The following is a 19,935-nucleotide window of genomic DNA, read 5'->3' as shown; positions in this document are numbered from 1 at the left end:
TAAATGCCACAAATCGTGTAATTTCATTTCGGCAATTTTAATTTTGATTTACTTCGTAATGGAATTGCAATAAATATTAATCAGATGAATTGTGGCTTCAGTTGGAAATTTCTACACACACATTACAATTCCGATAAAAGGTTCTCAAAGCCCTAATTATAATTGTAATTATTTCCTTTAGACAAAAAGTTCAAATTATTCAAATGCCACAATGTACAGCCATTTAATTTTCTAATTTTGAATACTGACCGCCTATTTAACATTAAAGCCAACGTAAATTGACTAATTTAAGGACTCAAAAACGAATGAGTGTTGAGTATTGTCAGCTAATGTTAGTTTTAAGCAAATGGAAGGACCTCCCATAGAGGCGAAAATGAATTCAAATTCCTCATAATGTCCTATTCATTCTTTTCAGCTTAAAGAATCAAACAGCTCTTTCTTAACGTCAATCAATCATTTAATAATAATTTTTGGAAATCCAGATTTTACATTTTAACTTAAAGATCATCACAGAATATTTGTTTTTGCTTTCTGCGAATGAATGGGTCATTTGTCACTTATAAAGTATATACATTCTTTTTCTGATCTTACTACATTCTGCATTCATCAGTTTTTTAACAATAAATAATTTATGTGATGAAAAATGAAATACTATATATATAAAAAGAAATCATGATTAGTTGATTAGTTAGTTTTATATACACCTTTTTTTCAATATTAAGTTATTATTATATTATATTATTATTTAAGTATATAAGTTTCGGCTTGCCGAACTAGATTTACTTTTGGCCTCTCTTTTCGCAAATGCTTACATTCATCTATCTGTACCTGAACTTTAAAGGGAAGTTTGAAATTGAAAGTATATTTAGAAAAATTACGTGCACTGGAAACATTAAGTTGATTTTAATTAAATAAAACGGTTTATATAGAGGACTGTCCCACAGCGATTTATTATTTCTGTCTGTCTTATAAATTTTTAAATATTTAGTAATTTTTTAAATGCTTATAATATGCAACCATAAAATGTTACAACAGTATTTAATATTTTTGTTAATTGTTTAAGTAATTTTTCTTTCTTTTCCTTCCAGGACCGCGGAGGAGGGACAGTTGGCCAACATGGATGACGACAAGCTGGTTTCAGACGAGGTGCACCTGCGCCAGTTGAGTGCGACGCCCTCGTCGGCCTTTTCGCTGCAACACAGTCGGGGAAGCAACACGAAAGAGGAGGCGCCTCCAGAAGGCGGCACCATGGGTGGGAACTCAGCTGCTCCGGGAGAGGAGGGGGAACCCGATGAGAGGGTAGTGCTGCGCCGGGCGGTGGACAAGGGAGCCGTCGCCTTGGCGCAAATCGACGACCTAAAACTAGAGGGGGATGATGACGATGAGGCGGCGGTGAATGACGGGGAGGTTGATGGCCTGGGTCTAAGTAATCCTGCTGCGCAGACCACGGATGATGAGCAGATTACGGTCAACGGAACTGGAGCAGCGGCCACATCCTCGGTGGCAGCCGATGCCGCGTCCTCCGAGGTAAGCTAATGTGTGCGCCCACGCACTTAGGACTAATTAAAGCCAAGCTAAAACCAAAAACAGCAGGATGCAGCCAGCACAGCGATGGCCACTCCGGACATGTCCAAAATACCCCGACTTCCCGGCGACGGTGCCCAAATGGAGGACACTGGCACTGGCGACCTGCCGCCATCGCTGCGTGCCTCCACCACATCAATTTTGTCCAATTTGCGCAAGAAACAGCATGGCGGCCCCCTGCGCGGGGGCGTGGCCAAGCAGACGCCTCTGCGGGTGCAGTCCGTCCGGATTGTGGAGGCCAAGCGCGCCTACGGACCCAAACGCCGCACGGAGAGCTGCAGCATCTTTGGCAACAGCAATTTCGGTAAGCGGAAAGGGACTTGACCAGGCCAATTCTAGTAAGCCACATAAGTACCTTACTTAGTTGCTTATCAGACTTTTTTCGTTATTCAATCTGATTTTGGAAAAAAGATGAAAAATAATCAAAGTTGGTGCATGTAAACCAATTGTTATGGTTATAATATTGTATAAATGAAATAAGCATAGTGCGTAGTTCTTGTTTCACAGTTTATACAAATTCTGATTCGTTTTAATCTTCCAAAGAACACGATTTGGAATCGGGAAACTCGCTAGCCAGCATTGCTGGTCAATCGCAGCGCCCTTTAAACAACGAGATGTATTCCGCTTTCAAGAGCGGCAACGTGGTCAAAGGAATCCTGTGTCCTTCGCTGACCAACTCCTTCAAGCAGAGCTCTCTGGAACGATCCTACCTGACCTACACACACCGACAGCGCCAGAAGTCCCTTATCATTGTGAACGTAGTTGACTTTGTTCTAAAAATTGTTTTGGCTTTTGTCTGGATAATGCGGCGAAGTGAACTGGGACCCATTGAAAGCGAGGATGGAACTGTGAGTGGAATAATCGTTAATTGAACTTTAATCAACTTTAGAGAATAGTTCTTTAATTAAACTAATATCCGAATGTTTGAATTTCCATTAAGAAGTGTATTGGCTTATCAAATATTCCCAATTTGCTTTCAGAGCATGGCGACGGCCATCACTTGGTCGGTGTGCTGCGGGATTGCCAACATGGCCATCTGCTTTTTGGGCTACTGGCGCTGCTTTGCCAACAACTATTTGCACTGGGCGGCGGTCTGCACATGGGTGCTCTTCAACATCCAGGGTGAGTGGGTCGTAAATCATGCGTCACCTGCACGGACCGTCAAAAGGACTAATCCTTTTTGGGCGTCCCCTGCGGGATGAGTCGTAAATGCTGTAGGTCGCAGCAGTGATTTTCCATCTCTCGCGACTTGCAGGATTCGTTGGCCAAGGCGTGGGATTCGCGGATCGCGAGTACCTGGTCTGGTACATCCTGTTCGTCATCTTCGTGCCGTATGCGATGCTCCCACTGCCCCTGAAGTGGTGCGTTGTGGGCGGAACCATCACGGCCAGCTGTCACCTGGCCGTAATTACCATCATTAAACTGCAGCACGGCGAGGTAATTGGCCTGCCATCGGAATTAAAATTGTTTTGTGACTTTTGCCTAAGCCCTGCCATTTTTTCACGCAGGCCACCATAAATCCCGAGTGCGTGCTCTTCCAGATCTTTGCCAACTTCATTCTGTATACGGCCATCAATGTGGCCGGTATGTACACAAAGTATCTCACGGATCGCGGACAACGACTGGCATTCATAGAAACCCACAAGGCAATGGAGCACAAAAAGGAGTCGGAAAAAGAGCTGCAGCGCACTCAAAAACTACTGGATTCAAGTGAGTTAATAATTTACAAAAATATATATGTTCCAATGTTCCAAAGAATGTATCTACATATTTGCACAAAGAAATGAAAATCTTATGTGTATTGCTTACCAAGAGAATTAGGGAGAAATAGTAGTGAAGGTAATAATGAGGGTAATATCACGTACACAATCACAAAATTCAAGTTAAACATGTGTATCGATTGACAGTGTCAATTTGACACCTCATTTCTTGCGATCGTAACTTCTTTTTCGCTTCCTTTAAATATGTTTTTGTTAAATGATATGGTATAAAAATAACGGATCCAATGCCAATTTAATTAAATAGAAAAAATAAAACAAAGTTTTTTCTGTTTGTAAGGTATTTTCCATATAATTTTTTGTTGCGCACCTTAATTTGTCTGATTGATATTAGCTGTATTCCTTTTGAGATATTATTGCTGTTTACTTTAAATGAAACTTCAAATGCGCAAATGCCCCTCTTAATAGGTTGTTAGCGCTATTTTGAGGGACTCTCAGTGACATTTTTCCATGAGGAGCACAGGTAGGCGAAACCTCCGCCTTTCTTGGTAATTTCGTGTTGCCTGACAACTGCAGGCAGTCGGCGATGCTTTTTGCCTCCGGTTTGCGGGTCCTTGAGCGAATATATATTGCGTTTGGCTCGTGTTCAAGTTGGTGCTAACCCCACTCCGCAAAACTCCACTCCCTTTCGCAGTTCTGCCCAACATCGTGAACAATCAAATTCGCAGCGAAATGTACAAGGGCACGGATCCCACGGTGGAGACGCAGTTCAACAAATTGTACGTTTATCCCATGGACAATGTGAGCATTTTGTTCGCCGACATTAAGGTAGGTGTATAAAATAGCCTGAGAGGTTTATAGTGTGCATTTTGACACCTTCACTTTCGTTCCCCACAGGGTTTCACCGAGTTGGCCAGCAAAACTTCCGCCCAGCAGCTGGTGAAAATCTTAAACGACCTCTTCGCCCGTTTCGATCGCATTGCGGAGGTAAGATGCTCGAAAATATATATAAATATATAAATAAATGAAAATATTTCAATATTTAAAAAATGACTTTATTTTAAGTTACCATATATAGTCAAACTAGGTAACAATTTAATTCTGCTTTGAACCTAAGAAAGTCCGCAACATGATTTTGACTTTGTAAAATATCTGTTTGTGAAGTTAAGAGCTTTTAAAGAACATTTACCTGTAAATGATATTTAAACATTTCTTTGCACTCGCTGAATGCTCTTCCGCCCTTTTCCCTTTAAGGACAACCACTGTCTGCGTGTGAAGCTGCTGGGCGATTGTTACTATTGTGTGTCCCAGTTCGAGAGCGACAACTGGAAGACGCGGCCGGATCACGCGGTGTGCAGCGTGGAAACTGGCCTGCACATGATAAAGGCCATTAAGGATGTGCGCCTGCACACGCATGTAAGTGGAATCGAATCGATTCGAATCGAATCAAATCGAACCGAAACGAAACGGAACGACCGCGATGAAGTGTGGCCCTCAAAATGTTATTTAAATGATTTAAACAAACAAAAAGGTACAGCAAGCCAATGGAAAATCCATTAAAGGTGTAGCATACTTTTGAGGGCAAGGGTTGAAATAAAGTAACTGATGGTAAATACTATTTACTAAATAGTTTAACAACATGAATCTTTTAAATAATCTTCACAACTATATGTTGTAAATTGAAACTAGTATTTCAAGATCTCACTTTCTTTTTTTACTTTGTAACAAATGAAATTTTTGTGCAATTAGTATGCAGACTACACATGTATCAATATTTGCACAAATGCATTTTGATCCTTTTTTAACACTTCATTTAAATCCTTTTTGTACCTTGGTGTAAAAAAAAATCGACAATGAACAAATAATAGTTTTCCACGAGCTACATTAAACGCAAACCAACTGACATCTGTTGAGGTCTCATGGCTTCCATTCTGTTTGGCCGGCACAATTGAAATATTTAAGACCCATTTTATACCCTATACTCCCAGAGTAATGGGTATACGAGATTCGTTGAAAAGTGTGCAACAGTTAGATGGTATCGTTTTCCACCCTAAAACGTATTTATATTCTTGAAGAGGATCACTAGCCAAGTCGGTCTGGACATGTCCATTTATCTGTTTGTCCGTCCGTATAAAGATATAACAAAAATGCAAGGAAGTTGATATAAAGAAATCAGATTGTAGAATCGTAGATGCCCACAAAGTGAACCAAATTGTCACTTTTCACATTTTTAAAACATTTTTTGATTGCTTATGTTTTATTATTTGCGTTGCCAATTTTATCGATAAATAAAATCAAATTTCACGCCACTATCTGTAACGGGTATCTGATAGTCGAGGAAATCAACTATAGTCCAATAGTGCTTTTGTTCAGTTTCAACCGTTTGGCATTCCTCTATTTGCGAGAAGCTATTCGTTTATTTTTTATTGCACAATCCAGTAACCATTTTTGACCATGGGCGGAGGCTATAGCACGTATATAGTATGGTATGGTAGTATGGTATTCAGTATATAGTAGGAGCAGGAGCTGTTGAGCAGGGACATCGGACGTGTTGACAATTCATTTGTATGCAAATCTCAACAGAGCAAAAGGCAACGGACAACAGTCGGCCGAAAAGCAGAAGCGAGAGTTAAATTTTCATACGGCGAGCTTGCCACTGGAATTTAATTGATTTTTTCGGTGCGCCTGCAGCCTGAGGCATGCCGCAGAAAAACGGGGGAATCCCGTATTCGTTTACGGGGATTTATGCCGCCTGCAGTTGCATAATTGGAACGGCGATTTAATTGCTGCGGCAGTCTGACAATTGACTGGGTAACTCAGTCTGTGAACCTGAAGAGAGTTCATGGGAAATTTTGAGCAAGTGGCAGAGGAATGAATAATAAACTGAATTCTCCGGAGAAACGTTTATACAAGTTTGAGGTTTATTAGGTATTCTAAACTTTTCTTTCCTTTTTAAGATTAAAGTGGCGTACTAGGAATTCAAATAATAATTCAAGTCATATGTTTACTGTTCAGATTCCTTTCCAATCATTCATATTTTGAATTCTCCGAAGACAAAATAAATGAAATTTTAAGATTAATTTGAAATGATTTTTCCTCTTCAAATTTTATTTTCAAGTGTACTTCGTTTTGAATTTTCCGTGGTGTAAATATTCCTGCTGTGCTTTGCATATTTTAAGAAGTGCGTTTCGCAAATTGCAGGTGGACCTCAACATGCGAATCGGCATACACAGCGGTTCGGTGATGTGCGGCGTCCTGGGCAACAAGAAATGGCATTTTGACGTCTGGTCTAATGATGTTATCATTGCGAATCACATGGAATCCGGCGGCATTCCCGGGTAAGTAAGCCAGTCACGTAGAAATCCGAATACACGGCTGCGTGTGAGTACATACCTAATGAGTTGACAAAACCAGATATCCAGTATATATCTCCAATGCAGGGGAATATCCTAATATGTTGGCAGGTTAATTTAACTAATATACCCGGTAATTACAGATTTGGAAAGTAGTTTACGCATAAATGATTCTGTTATTAACCATGCAAGTGAATTAAAGGTCAAAGGAGCTTAATTCAATTGCACAGTCAGAGTAGACACATGTTCTACTAATAAGTTAGTCATAATGGTTTATAGTTTACACTTAAAACTTTTAAGTACCCCTGTTACTAATATTTGGATTATAAATATGTAATATATAGGTTTTTACTGCATTTTATTTAAGTTATAAAGCATTTAATTAAGCTATGTAGCTTGGGCATCCCGACAATTTTCGTTTTCCGTTTACCTTACCACCTCGGTCTTAAATTAATTTGTAAAACTATACGTAATTCAAATAACTTTGACTTTGGTTGCAAGTCTCAGCCCGGCCGCAGTTTTAATTGGCCAATTTGCGGGTCCTGTGGCTTAGTCCAAGCTCTTTATTTGGCTCCTTTGCTCCTGTGTAGCTCACAACAATTGTTTGGGAATTTGCAAGCTTGGCGTGTTTAGACACAAGAAACCAAATAATAGAAAGAAACAGCTCGCCCAGCAAATGGGGAAAATGGGGAAAATCCAAGCGACCACAGAACCCGAAACAAAATGAAAAGACCCAGAAATGAAAAGCTCAATTTAATGCAAAATGCTTTGATGTGATGGTGGCCTGGGCGGCAACCAGAAACCAGCAACAATATCGAGAGGCTCCAAGGAACCCAGGCGGAGACCCAATTATGAAGGGCCTACCACCCCCCCACAAGGAAACACAAAGAGCTGGGCGCGAAAAGTGGGAAATGGGAAATAGTCGGTGGTTCTGGGCAAATCACCACGCACATTCGTAGAAAACGTATGCAAATATTTGAATTTAATTTTCGCCAACTACATTTCCGAACTTACAACTGAAGTCTGGCCAACTGCTAATGCTCTCCCCTTGGAATCTGTTTTGGTAACGCCCCCTTCTTTTCCGCCTCCTGCAGAAGAGTCCATATTTCGGAGGCGACGCTCAAGTGCCTGAACGACGCCTACGAGGTGGAACCGGGAAACGGCGGCTGTCGGGACAATCACCTCAAAATGCTGAACGTTAAGACTTACCTCATCAAGCGCACTGAGCCATTGAGGTAAGTGAAAAGTGCACAAAGCGAAAACTTGTAATACTTTTAAGTTATGTTTTATGACCCTCGTACTAATTACACAAAGTATATAAACAAATACAAAATGTATATACGATTGTTAAGCATTTCATGGAAATGAAATGGAACATTTTCATTCTTATCTTTATTTTGTGTTTTACCCCATTTTCTGCGAGTGCATTCCAATACCAAACCGACAATTGCTAACCCTTCGCTTGCTTCAACAGACCCAAGCGACGCTTTGGCACGCGCAGCAGCGCGCATTTGGCGGGAAGTGTGGCCACTGCGGTTGCCCCCTGCGCCACTCCCACCGCCCTGCCCAAATCAATCTCGGCCAGCGGAAGCGGAAGTATCGGCGGGGTCACCGCGACGGGCAATGATGGCGCCAGCATCGACGGACGGAGTCTGGAGTACGCGGCCACCATTGCTGTGCCCGCCCAGCAACCCACGCAACTTCTTCAGCAGCAGCAGAAGAAGAACATATCCCTGAACTCCCTGCCCAATGTGGTCGAGGGCGTGGCCATGGACAGTCGCAGGATTAGGAACGGCTGTGGCGTAATGGGAGGAGCAGGTGGCGCCGGAGGCGGCGGAACGGGCCCATGCGGCATGTCCACCGTATCCTCGCCCACGGCCATGATGTCGGCTCCTCTGGAAGTGCAGCTGCGACCCAGGAACGGAGCCTGTAGCATTCAAAATCTGGCGGAGGCCATCGACGGCAAGGGTCTGATCATTGAGGATGAGTCCACCACCGACTGGATACCCGAGATTCCGTTTAAGAACGTAAGATCACTTACTTTAATGCTTAAACAATAATAATCTTGGCGACCCTAGCTTAATAGTCCGGAAGAAGGACTCAACCGTGCCGATTCCATACTGGTTGATACCAAGGAGGATCATAGAGTCTCCGTAGCGGTTCTGGATGAGGAGGTAAGTGTAGTCAACATGCAGTTCACCGATTCTACAACCCGATTTCTCGAAATCCAGATCGACGAGTTCATCGAGCAAAACATTCAAATCAATTCGAATAAGGAAATCCGACGCGAGTACCTAAATCCCTGGACCCTCAAGTTCAAGGACAAGAGCCAGGAGCAGAAGTTCTGCCAGTTGCGGGAGGATATGTTCCGGTGCGTGTGCAGGCCTGTTAATGGAAAACAAACAAAGGCCAGGACTCTCTTAATTAATGAACTGTTGCTAATTGATTTCTCCCCCTGCCATGTGGTACCGTCCCCATCTACTCCATTCAGATCCAATATGCTGTGTGTGTTTGTCATCTGGATATTTATGGTGCTGTGCCAGGTCATCATCATTCCACGCTGCACGCGGCTCATTATTTGTCTCTCGGTGGGCACGGTAATTCTAACTTTTTGTTGCGTCCTGGTCATGGCCGAGGAGTTTCCAGGTGAGCATGAAAACAATTAAATCAGAGCATTATGAAAAAAATAGAACTACTCAAGTTCAGTCTACTATACCTCAGGCCTAAACGCTCTACCATTATTCCCTAGGTTTGCCCCGCTGCCTGAAGACGAACTCTGCGAAATTGGTACACCAACGGCAGCGTCGCACTCTATTCATTTGCGGCGTCATCGTGTCCATGTGCATGCTGAGTGCCATCGGACTGGTCCTGTGTCCTTCGTCCACCTACATAGGCACCGCCGACGAGCACTCACGATTCCTGCGCATGGTTTCGCCATACAGCAACACCTCCATGACGGAGAAGGAGTTCAAGTTGAATGTCTATCTGTCGGCCACCATCCATCACAATATCACAATTAGCACGCCGGCCAGTGGAGGGCCCACTCCCCTGGTGGATATCACAAGTAGTGGTCCCTCCGACGAGTTCGTGAGGAGCACGCTCAATGCGCTCACTTTGAATCTGACTCCTTCCCTGCCGCAGTCCCATCGGCCCTATACACTGACCACAAATGGACACAGTGTTTCCCTTAGTAACCTCAGCTATTCAGATGCTTCGGTGATGCAAAGTTCCACGGATGTTGAGGGGCACTGTGCCCATCCGGAGTACTTGGTGTTCACCTGGGTGCTCTGCCTGGTGTCCTTGGCCACCGCTTTGAAGCTGTACTACCTGGTCAAGGCCCTGATGGCCTTGTCCATGGTGGCATTCTACACCACGCTGATCATGATGAAGTTCGGCTCCGGCGATAGCTTCAGCTTGGTGGAGCTCTCCAGACTGGGCATGCCGCTTGGGGTCCAAATGCTGATACTGCTAATATCCTTCCTGGTGATGGTCTGCTACCATGCTAGATTGGTGGAGGTAAGAGGAGGTGCGACCAAAGCTTTCGACCCATCACTCATTCCGATTTCGCCAGGTAACCTCGCGTCTGGACTTCATATGGAAGGAACAAGCCGAGCGTGAACTGACCAACATGAAATCCAATCGCGCGCTTAATGACACATTAATTAAGGTAAGAGATTTGGATACACAGGGCCACAAAAGGGGATCATAACCATGACACAGGAAGGGGAACATGTAACCCAATTCTATTTTAGTCTACCTGCTCCTTCCTCGCCATTTGTCATTAATTAAACCATTTGATTGCAGAACATCCTGCCGGACCATGTGGCCACCTATTACCTATCCGACGAGCACACGGACGAGCTCTACTCCAAGATGCACAATCTTTGCGGCGTGATGTTCGCCTCCATTCCGAACTTCCAGGACTTTTACTCCGAGGACATTGACAATGGCAAGGCCTGCATTCGTATTCTCAATGAGATTATCTGTAAGTTGATTGATTAAGCATTGTCTCCCGGTTCCAAATGTCTAATGATGCCGCACGGCACAAATCAAACCAGGTGACTTTGATGAATTGCTGGAGGAGCCACGATTCGCATCGGTGGAGAAAATCAAAACAGTGGGTGCCACCTATATGGCGGCAGCAGGATTAAATCACGAGCATCTCAGACTTCGCGGCGAGACCTCCGAGGATAGTGTCTGCGACCTGGTAGAGTTCGCCTTTGCCATGAAGCAAAAGCTGGAGGAGATCAATGGGGATGCCTTCAATAACTTCCAGCTGCGTGTTGGCATCTGCAGTGGTCCTTTGGTAAGTGGAGTGATTGGAGCCAGGAAGCCGGTCTACGATATATGGGGCAATACGGTCAATGTGGCCTCACGAATGGACTCCACGGGCGAGAACTGGCGAGTTCAGGTTCCGGAGAACACGGCGGAATTGCTTTGCTCCAGGGGTTACACGTGTGTGGTAAGTGGGTCATTTGATACCTATCCCGAATTGTTATACATTTCTTTCCTAATCCCACAGAAACGTGGTGAAATCGCTGTGAAGGGCAAGGGCATGATGACCACCTTTTATGTGCACCCCAAGGGAATATCGGAGAGCCAGCTGATCTCACCGGTTCGCATGCCAGCCGGGATTCCCCTGGCCCAAACCCCGAATCTCCAGCGGCAGACCTCCCATCATGGATCCTTCAGTGCCGTGGTTTTCGGAATGCTTCAGGCGAGCAAACGCAGCACAGCCATTGCCGGAACACGTAAGTGCCAGTTTGGTTATTTAGGATATTAATAATATATACTTCCTTTGCTTAGCCACGGGCACTCCTTCACCGCAAATCCGTCGAGGACATCGGGGAAGCACCTTCAGCTCGGTCCGGTTGTCACAAAAGTCCACCACGGTCAATCCTGTGCGCCGGAATACAACCCGTGTTCGGGGACGTTCATATCGACAGAAAAAGGTACAATACTTAGTGTTTCAAAAATTAATTAGAAAGATTATTTTCTAGAACCTATCTTATATAATGAAATATTCTTCCCATTAAATTTTGTAGAGTTCCTCCAACAACTCGATCGTCACGCAGGCCAGCTCCAGCTATATGCCCTCGTTCCGACGGATCGACCAGATCGAGACGACGATATCGAAGAGCCACAACGATGCGTTATAGCCGAGTACGCGCACTCACTGGGTCTAAGTCGATCTCAAGGCGATAGAGTGTCTGATGAATTTATTTTTGGAACGATTTTATACAAATGGAGTTACGCCGGCATAAGTTTCCAAGTTTGTTGGCTTAACACTGAAATGAAATGGTGGAGAACGACACTGAAGCTACTTAGTAGAATTTTTAAATCACCATACTTGAAGTTGCAAGAATTACATTTATCTCAGCACAATTCTAGTCGTTAAACTTAAGAACTGTCGTTTATATGTACGTGTGCGTTTTAAATCTGTTTAGAATAAGACATTTGGATCTTCCCAAAAAAGCCAACCGTACGAAATGCCAATGAACCTACTAGCTTTGTTCAATTCAACCAAAATGTGTACCAACTAGTTTTTTAGTACTAGTAGTCAATTTAACAGCCAGTAATCAAATAGTAAATGAAATATTCGTTGTACAAACCGTTTCTTCTGATCAAAGAGCGGAAATGTAAATAAAGTAAGCATACTTATGTGTAAAATATTTTAGACCATCTAAATGTAATGAGGCGGTGAAGTGTTACTTATATGTGAAATGGATTTTGGCAAATATAAGGTGTGTTACTATACAGCCAGCACCTATTTAGCACTTTAATTGTAATTATACAATTCGTTATAAATAAATGTGATAAGCAAAACTAACAAATGGTGAAACTTAATGGTTTTTGGAATTTACGTCAAATTATCATTTAAATGAATATTAAATAAACATTCGTTTTCTGAACTATTGTATCAAATTTGCATTTTTTAGTGGCCCATTATAGTGTAGGATTCGTTATGTAATGAACGTGGTTTAATAATTTGTAATACGGTTAACTAAATATATAAATCATAAAAAGCCATTCGTTAAAGAACGGTCACACTTTGGCGCCAAGCCAAGACGATAGTTGCCATTCGATTTTAGCAATAGAAGCTGGCAGCACTGCCAATAAGCGGCAGCGATACAGCTGTTATCGATCAAATATAAAGTTGGAAACCTATCGATTTTACAAGCGCCATAATCGATGATGGCATCGATGTTTCACCACCTCTAGTCGAAACACATGCGGTGCTGCGGAAAAGTGTGATTATTAACTAGATTTCGACGTTTTGAAGGCAGCGGATCGCCAAATTTAGAGTAAACGTGAACCCACAGGAGTGGCGGTGAATGCCCATTAAGCAGCAGACCTGACCAGAGATGACGAGCGGTACGGTAGCGACGGCGGTGGAGGTGCAGCTGCCGCTCAAGGTCGTTCGCCGTAAAATCGAGCGCGTTGGCTTCGCTTACTTTGCGCAACGGCGCCAATTTCTAGCTCCCGGCGGCGTGGAGCGCAGCGAAAGCGATGAGAAGTTGGAGGGCGTCGGCGAGGAGGTGGACATCAGCTACCTGAAGTCGCTGGATCCCAAGGAGTGGAAGGACCAGGATCACTACGCCATTCTTGGCTTGGGCAAGCTCCGGTTAGTGCGGCGGCAGCACGTGGTGGTCATTCCCATGTGTTCGTTTCTATCAACAATCGATGGGACTTCCCCAACTAATACTGTATTGTCTCACCGAATTACCCTTTAGATACGAGGCCAGCGAGGATGATATTCGACGGGCTTACAGGCGCATGGTCCTGCTGCACCATCCCGATAAGCGGAAAGCCAAGGGCGAGGAAGTCATCCAGGACGACGACTACTTCACATGCATAACCAAAGCTTACGAGATACTGGGTGGGTGTCAAGAAAATGTCCTTGCTGATCCTTGTCGGGTGTCCTTCGGACTTTGCATTGCTCATGCAAATCGACAGCTAAGCATACTTTGATATACGTTTTTAGAGCAGTTGCTTAAGCTATATCAAATTTGATCCCATACAATCCTGTTGATATTAATATTCAAATTAGATATCAATTAAGTTTTTAAAATATCTGCAACTAATTTATACTCCATCTAATTCATTGTGTACTGTGTAATGTTGCCTTCGTCTAAGGGCGCAGAACTTGAAGCTTTATTTTTGCATATCTAAAAATAGGACTAGTTGTTTGCTCTCACATTCTTTTAAACAAAATGCCAAATTGTAACTTACTATTATACAACCGAATTTTTATTGCTATAAACAATTGTAAACAATTGTACAAAATAGATATGTAGATTTTAAACTATTTCCTGTTTAACCATCTAATACTCCATCTTATATTGCAGGCACATCCAAGCCGCGCCGCAGCTTTGACTCAGTGGATCCCGAGTTTGACGACTCGCTGCCCTCACAGAACGACATCGAAAACGACTTCTTTGGCGTATTCAACAAATTCTTCACACTTAACGGGCGCTGGAGCGAAAAGCCGCATGTTCCCGCCTTCGGACAGGTGGACGCCAAACGCGAGGAGGTGGAGCGCTTCTACAACTTCTGGTACGATTTTAAGTCATGGCGGGAATTCAGCTACTTGGACGAAGAGGACAAGGAGAAGGGCCAGGACCGCGACGAACGTCGCTGGATCGAAAAGGAGAACAGGGCGGCTCGAATCAAGCGCAAGAAGGAGGAAATGTCTCGCATCAGGTCGCTCGTCGATTTGGCCTACAACAATGATAAGCGCATTCAGCGCTTCAAGCAGGAGGAAAAGGATCGCAAGGCTGCTGCCAAGCGAGCCAAGATGGACGCCGCCCAGGCCCAGAAGGCAGAAGCTGATCGAGCCATCCGTGAAGCGGCTTTGGCCAAGGAGAAGGCTGAAAAGGCCGAGCAGAAACGCATCGAGCAGATCCGCATCGAACGCGAGCAGCAGAAAAAGCTGCTTAAGAAGGAGCGCAAAACGCTGCGCGACAAGGTCAAGGACTGCAAGTATTATGCCAAGAACGACAAGGATCAGCTGAAGCACATGGAGGGCATCGAGAAGATTTGCGAGACCTTCAATCTTGCTGAGCTGCAAGCTCTAAATAAGGCAATGGAAAGCAAGGGCCGTGAGTCGTTTGTTGCTGCCCTGCAAACGGCCGAGCAGAAGATAGCTGCCGAGTTGGAGGAGATTAACCAGACACAGGCCAAGAAGCTCGCCAGCTCAGCGGTCACGCCAAAAGGCGTTAAGGAGGTCAAGAAGAATGAGCTCTGGAGTAATGAGAACGTGCAGTTGCTTATCAAGGCGGTTAATCTGTTTCCCGCAGGCACTGCGCAGCGTTGGGATGTCATAGCCACGTTCATCAACCAGCATAGCCAAGATAACACTGTTCTGGTCACTGCAAGGGATGTGCTCAACAAAGCGAAGGCGCTCCAGAACACAGATCACTCGAAGAGCTCTCTGAAGACCCAAGCCAACGATGCGGCATTTGCCAGTTTCGAGAAGTCCAAGAAAGATGTTCAGACGTGTAAGGATATAACCCTGGGCGAGGAGACGACGGCCCAGGCGAGCAAGGAGAACTTGAAACAGAACGGAGTAGATCACAAGGCGAACAATCAGTCAACCAAGCAGAATGGCACATCTCCAGCTACAGCAGCCCCCGCAGCTGCTGCACCAGCCCCAGTTCCAGCCACAAATGGGTCATCGGGTGGCGGTGCTGCATCCAAAACCTGGACCAAGGAGGAGCAAGCCCTGCTCGAACAGGCCATTAAAACCTATCCAACGACGACACCCGATCGCTGGGATTGCATCGCCGCCTGCATACCGAATCGCAGTAAAAAGGACTGCTTGCGTCGCGTTAAGGAGCTGGTCGAGCTGGTTAACTCCAAGAAAGAGGCACAGGCGGCGGTCAAATGAGTGCGGCTCCTGCCCCACTTTCCCTGCCACTCGTCCGCCTCATCCACTTCTAGCTGCTGTGTCCCATATAAATTTTATTTAAATAAAACATAAAAAGTTTTTGAACGTTTAGCGAAAAGTTACATCCAAAGTTTCTCCATTTTGACTAGCTAGTTTCCACAGGTATACGCAGATCAATAAATATAATCTGTACGGGAGGGTAATCTGCTCAGGTCTGCTCGGCCACACTGCGTCCGCCGCTCAGTTTCAAATCGAAGGCTTGCGGATTGGCTAAGGGATCCAAGTCGGCGAAGAGATCCAGCCAGGGATTGTTGGTGGACTGCGATTTGCTGGGAACCGGGGTGGTGCCACTTCCACTTGCCTTGGAATCCTTGGCTACTTGGCTCGGTATGGGTTGCTGATTCTGCTGGCTAAACAAGCGGGACCATAGCTTGTTACTGCTATTTTGGGCAGGTATATCTTCATCCAGCGGCGCATCTATAAGCGGACTGTCCTCCAGCTGCTTGGAAAGCTCAATAAGCAAGGATTCATTGTCGCCGCAGGCAGTGGGAGGTGCACTTGGTTTGTCCTCTTCGGACTCCTTGGTTTCCGGCTGGGTTTCCAGCTTGTCCTGGTACTCGTTCTGTAAGGAAACGAATTTTTAGGAATAGCTCTTGAATTAGAGCTCTGGGATATAAAGTTACAGCAAAGAATAACGACTGGTCCTTATCCACGGCTTCGATTGGCGGCACTTCCTCTGTGGGTCCTTCATTTTGAGACAGTTCCTTTAGCACACAGAAGTCGTACTTGGGCTTTATAATCAAGGCCTTGGATATGGTCTGGAATGTGGAGGCGGCCTTCTGGGCAAAGTTCTTCAACTCGGTTACGTAGGCCACCAGAGCATGGGAATACATGTTGCAGCGGGCAGCTGCTAGTAAATCAATCTGGAAGGATTAATGGTAATTACATTATATAATTTTGGATATAATATATAAGTCCTTGAGAGCCACGCTCACCTTCTGAATGGAATCCATTGAGTAACCATCGAAATTATGCTTGGCCACCCGCACGTGGGCCTGTGCCGTGCGAAACTTGTCCAGACCTTTGCCCGTATCGGGATCCAGCTCCTGGCTGGCTGACTTCATCCAGGAGAGAGCGGCGCGGTATTCCGTGCGCTCCTTCTCCATCGTCTGGAGTGTCTGCTCAGTGTCCTTGACCGCCCGGCAGCGGAACACATCCACTTCGTGCTGGAGCCGCAGGAGCGGCACCCGCACGCACATCCTCTGCTGTCCAGCGAAGGATACGGCCTTGGCCGTGTGGGCTATACTACCGCCCGTGGTTCTGCTCCGCTTTCCCGCCTCCTTGAGGAACCTGCCGAACACGCACTCCTCCTGCGACAGGATGCATAGGCGCTCCTGATATTGGTCAATGATTTTGCACAGGTTCAAGCTGGTGTCCGATATCGATTTGAACACCTCGATTTTGGAATCCAGCTCCGCGTCCGAGGATATTATGTGCTTGTCCTCCTTCGTTCCGAGCTTGCGCTGCACCACCTTCTTGGTAATCCAGAACTGGTGCTGAACCTCCGACTTGAGCATATTTTCGCCTTTTTCCGTTCCAGTTTTCAGCTACGGGTGATTTTTCGCCACTGAGTGGTTGTTTAGGGGGGCGGTTGGGTGGTGGGGTGGCGCTGTATCGTTATTTTCCACTGTCTATCGCCTTTCGATTCCAATCGGCGCTTTGCAGCACTGTCAAGTGCGCCGTGTTTTTCTTAGGGTCACACTAAAGTCCTTTACCTTTGGTATCCTTTGGTATTTAAGGGATCTAAGTTAAATTATGATATTTAGTAGTTATACTTGAAAGAAATCGGCAAATAACATTTGATAAAAATATTTTCCATAATTTATAAAATCCCTTAAGCGTGTGCCAATATGATAAAATACAATTGTCCTGAACTACAAGAATTTTAACAAAGAATTAAAGATCTTAGATTACATTACCATCAAACTTAAATATTCTTTTTTATCTTGAATTCAGTTCCGCTGAATAACAATGGTTTTAGTTTATTCGGGTGGGTATTTTAAGGATTTAAGGTAAATACCGATATTTTGTAGTTATTTTTCCAAAAAAGGTGCAAATAACATTTGACAAAAATACTTTCCATAATTTATATAATATGATATGATAAGTACTTAAACATTTGTAAGGATTAAAGAACTAAAATTACATTAGACCTAAATGTACATATGTTGTTTTCTTTTCGAATTCAGTTTCGTTGAATAATAACGGTACACTTGTAGCTTGGCGCTGAGCCATTTAAGTTCAGTATATTTTTGGTATGCACGCTACAGAGTACAGTCACACTCTGTTAACGAACATAACATAGTTCTGGTGCAACGCTGCAACTTAAAATAATGCGGGCACAACAAGTTCGAAGCGAACTGTCGGCGTCAAACGAAGCTGACAGAGGAAATGCTGTGTGGGAAAAGTGAAGTTCAGATATAGTATCTCGTTCGCGATTCAGATCGTCTTTGGACTTCGCAGCGGACGAGACGAGGCTCTAATAGTTTCTCATTCCGTGCCAGAACACGAGTCGCGTATTTGGTTGTTGCCCCTCGCTTTTCCCCAATCGAACCATCCAATATTTATATTTACGCAAGTGCTTTTCGTTCGCGTCGCGAGTTTTCATCGTTTGTTTACCTCTGATTATCGCTGTGTGTGTTTGTTTGGATCCTAAGTAAATGCACATGTGTGTGTTAGCCGGTGGCTTAAGCTCGAGTTTTGAGTTTTCCATTTTAGAGACTGCAATATTGCAATTGCAAAATTGAAAGCGACACATATGTATTCTTTTGTATGCGGCATTGCTAATTCACTGGACAGGTATGTATGAAAAGAGTTGTAAATGTGAATTTATGAGATACAGTTACTTTCTGAGGCTGCACACACACACTTGCACGCACAAGAAGAAAGTGAAGAAGTGTGTGCAAAGCTCAGTAGTTTTCTTGGCAATGAGAAAAAACGGGTTGTGAGGTGGAGTTTTCGCCACCTGCATGTGGGTGTGTGCATGTTTTGAACCTAAATGTGTACCTGTGTGTGTGATCTGTCTAAATTGATTAAGCCGAAAAGAAAGATAATGCACCTTAAGACACACTGAAACAACAACACCAACGGCCCGAGACATGGCGGCTTCTATTATTTGGGATCCCAAAAATACACTTGAAAAAGATGTGGGACGTGCTTGCAATACGCATTTAATTCAAAAAATAAGACATTTCTCAAAAGAAGTCTATCACTTCAATATTCTCTGATAACTGATTTTCGTGTTCTCTTTAAATGATACAAGTATAAATAATTTAGAACATATTTTCATTATTAGTCGCTAATATAAACATAAATAAACTGTTATTCTTCTTTAAATGGAAAATTATATTCATGTTTTTCACATATTGCATACGCAATTTCGAGACAAACCCATGAAAAAATGTAAGAACGCTTTAGAAACAAAATGTTAAGTAAATGAAATTGAATTGAATTGAAGTGCACCCATACTTTGACTTGCTTAAAAACAGAGCATTACATAATTATTTAGTTAATTTAAAACCAGTTTGGCAAATATCAACTTTAGGTGATCCCTATTTTCTTTTTTGTGTACTGAAGATCTTATGCCGATGGTGCAATTAGGTTCGGATGCGGCCACTGAGCACAACAAAAAAGGCAAACAAAAAAGCCAGCAGCTACAATGAAATCATCGAAATAAAAAAAAAAAACAAAGGCAGCCAAAAGAACTGGAAGTTGAGGGAAAAAGGTCACGGCACTTGCTGCTTGCTAAGCTTTTTAATGGGCCGCCTTGGGCTGAGCTGAGCAAACAGCAACAACAAGCCAACAATTGTTTAATGCAAGCGAGCACCTTGTTAGCCCCTATGCCCCTCTCGCTCTCGCATCTTCTATCTCGCTTCCTCTTGTCGGCTGTTAAAAGATTTCACTGCATCTGCAACCTGACACAAATGGTGTTGCTGTAGTGGATACTGTCATCGGGCGGCATTAATCAATAATATTCGAAATCAGAACAGCTCCAAGTTGTCTGTCTCATTCTCCAAGCATCGCCTGCTCCCACACTAATACACCTCTCCTTGTCACTCATTGCAGACAGCCTGTCACAAGAATATGAAACTACGGGTTGACTTCTTTAAGTAGAACTTGGCTCAGATATACTAATCATTTTCAGGGAAATACATACATATATACGGCAACATAGCAAATATCATGATGTAACTAAAAGACGCAAGGCATTATTAAAATATATGATGTTCAATTGTTCAATTCAAATGTTAACAAATGAAAATGTTAAGTACGGAAATTAGCATATTTCTGATATTTTTTGATTTTCCATTATAATATATTTTTTTATAAT

The 19,935-nt window shown here is 43.8% G+C and overlaps 4 protein-coding genes across 6 annotated transcripts in view; 3 read left to right on the top strand and 1 right to left on the bottom strand.

Moving 5' to 3' along the window:
* Positions 1-12,114, top strand: part of LOC6738953 (adenylyl cyclase 78C) — a 30,245-nt gene extending 18,131 nt beyond the window's left edge. For 2 of the 3 annotated variants that reach the window (XM_016169143.3, XM_016169141.3), the window contains 22 exons: positions 1,089-1,527; positions 1,591-1,888; positions 2,128-2,432; positions 2,565-2,706; positions 2,840-3,021; positions 3,093-3,294; positions 3,997-4,130; positions 4,200-4,289; positions 4,557-4,718; positions 6,504-6,640; positions 7,750-7,890; positions 8,130-8,682; positions 8,734-8,829; positions 8,887-9,026; positions 9,147-9,301; positions 9,405-10,171; positions 10,227-10,322; positions 10,460-10,640; positions 10,714-11,117; positions 11,178-11,406; positions 11,462-11,607; positions 11,701-12,114. In XM_016169143.3, the coding sequence (XP_016032781.1) occupies positions 1,089-1,527; positions 1,591-1,888; positions 2,128-2,432; positions 2,565-2,706; positions 2,840-3,021; positions 3,093-3,294; positions 3,997-4,130; positions 4,200-4,289; positions 4,557-4,718; positions 6,504-6,640; positions 7,750-7,890; positions 8,130-8,682; positions 8,734-8,829; positions 8,887-9,026; positions 9,147-9,301; positions 9,405-10,171; positions 10,227-10,322; positions 10,460-10,640; positions 10,714-11,117; positions 11,178-11,406; positions 11,462-11,607; positions 11,701-11,814 (5,113 nt within the window). In that variant the 3' untranslated portion in view covers positions 11,815-12,114. The remainder of the gene's footprint in view (positions 1-1,088; positions 1,528-1,590; positions 1,889-2,127; positions 2,433-2,564; positions 2,707-2,839; positions 3,022-3,092; positions 3,295-3,996; positions 4,131-4,199; positions 4,290-4,556; positions 4,719-6,503; positions 6,641-7,749; positions 7,891-8,129; positions 8,683-8,733; positions 8,830-8,886; positions 9,027-9,146; positions 9,302-9,404; positions 10,172-10,226; positions 10,323-10,459; positions 10,641-10,713; positions 11,118-11,177; positions 11,407-11,461; positions 11,608-11,700) is intronic. The other variant, XM_016169142.3, reaches the window with a different exon arrangement.
* Positions 12,115-12,807: 693 nt separating this feature from the next.
* Positions 12,808-15,667, top strand: LOC6738952 (dnaJ homolog subfamily C member 2). The gene is made up of 3 exons (XM_002085711.4): positions 12,808-13,280; positions 13,390-13,535; positions 14,005-15,667. The coding sequence occupies exons 1-3, from the start codon at positions 13,021-13,023 to the stop codon at positions 15,543-15,545; spliced, it is 1,947 nt and encodes a 648-aa protein (XP_002085747.1). The 5' UTR covers positions 12,808-13,020; the 3' UTR covers positions 15,546-15,667.
* On the bottom strand, positions 15,600-17,455 carry LOC6738951 (islet cell autoantigen 1). The gene is made up of 3 exons (XM_002085710.4): positions 16,541-17,455; positions 16,229-16,468; positions 15,600-16,167 (listed from the first exon to the last, which is right to left on the bottom strand). The coding sequence occupies exons 1-3, from the start codon at positions 17,120-17,122 to the stop codon at positions 15,754-15,756; spliced, it is 1,236 nt and encodes a 411-aa protein (XP_002085746.1). The 5' UTR covers positions 17,123-17,455; the 3' UTR covers positions 15,600-15,753.
* Positions 17,456-18,023: 568 nt separating this feature from the next.
* Positions 18,024-19,935, top strand: part of LOC6738946 — a 56,109-nt gene continuing 54,197 nt past the window's right edge. The window contains exon 1 of the mRNA XM_016169144.3: positions 18,024-18,404. The gene's annotated coding sequence lies outside the window, so the exon portion shown is untranslated. The remainder of the gene's footprint in view (positions 18,405-19,935) is intronic.

This window comes from Drosophila simulans, chromosome 3L, assembly GCF_016746395.2.
Source record: "Drosophila simulans strain w501 chromosome 3L, Prin_Dsim_3.1, whole genome shotgun sequence".
Lineage (NCBI taxonomy): Eukaryota > Metazoa > Arthropoda > Insecta > Diptera > Drosophilidae > Drosophila > Drosophila simulans.
The sequence above is the reverse complement of the archived record's forward strand: the minus strand, read 5'-3'. Positions and strand labels throughout refer to the sequence as shown.

Bases quoted from the DNA above. Each gene is read 5' to 3' on its own strand.
- LOC6738952 (XM_002085711.4), top strand. From the start codon at position 13,021: ATGACGAGCGGTACGGTAGCGACGGCGGTGGAGGTGCAGCTGCCGCTC. The intron at 13,281-13,389 runs GTTAGTGCGGCG...ATTACCCTTTAG, and splicing joins CTTGGCTTGGGCAAGCTCCG to ATACGAGGCCAGCGAGGATG. The intron at 13,536-14,004 runs GTGGGTGTCAAG...CTTATATTGCAG, and splicing joins CAAAGCTTACGAGATACTGG to GCACATCCAAGCCGCGCCGC.
- LOC6738951 (XM_002085710.4), bottom strand. From the start codon at position 17,122: ATGCTCAAGTCGGAGGTTCAGCACCAGTTCTGGATTACCAAGAAGGTG. The intron at 16,469-16,540 runs GTGAGCGTGGCT...TAATCCTTCCAG, and splicing joins CAATGGATTCCATTCAGAAG to ATTGATTTACTAGCAGCTGC. The intron at 16,168-16,228 runs GTAACTTTATAT...GTTTCCTTACAG, and splicing joins ACCAGTCGTTATTCTTTGCT to AACGAGTACCAGGACAAGCT.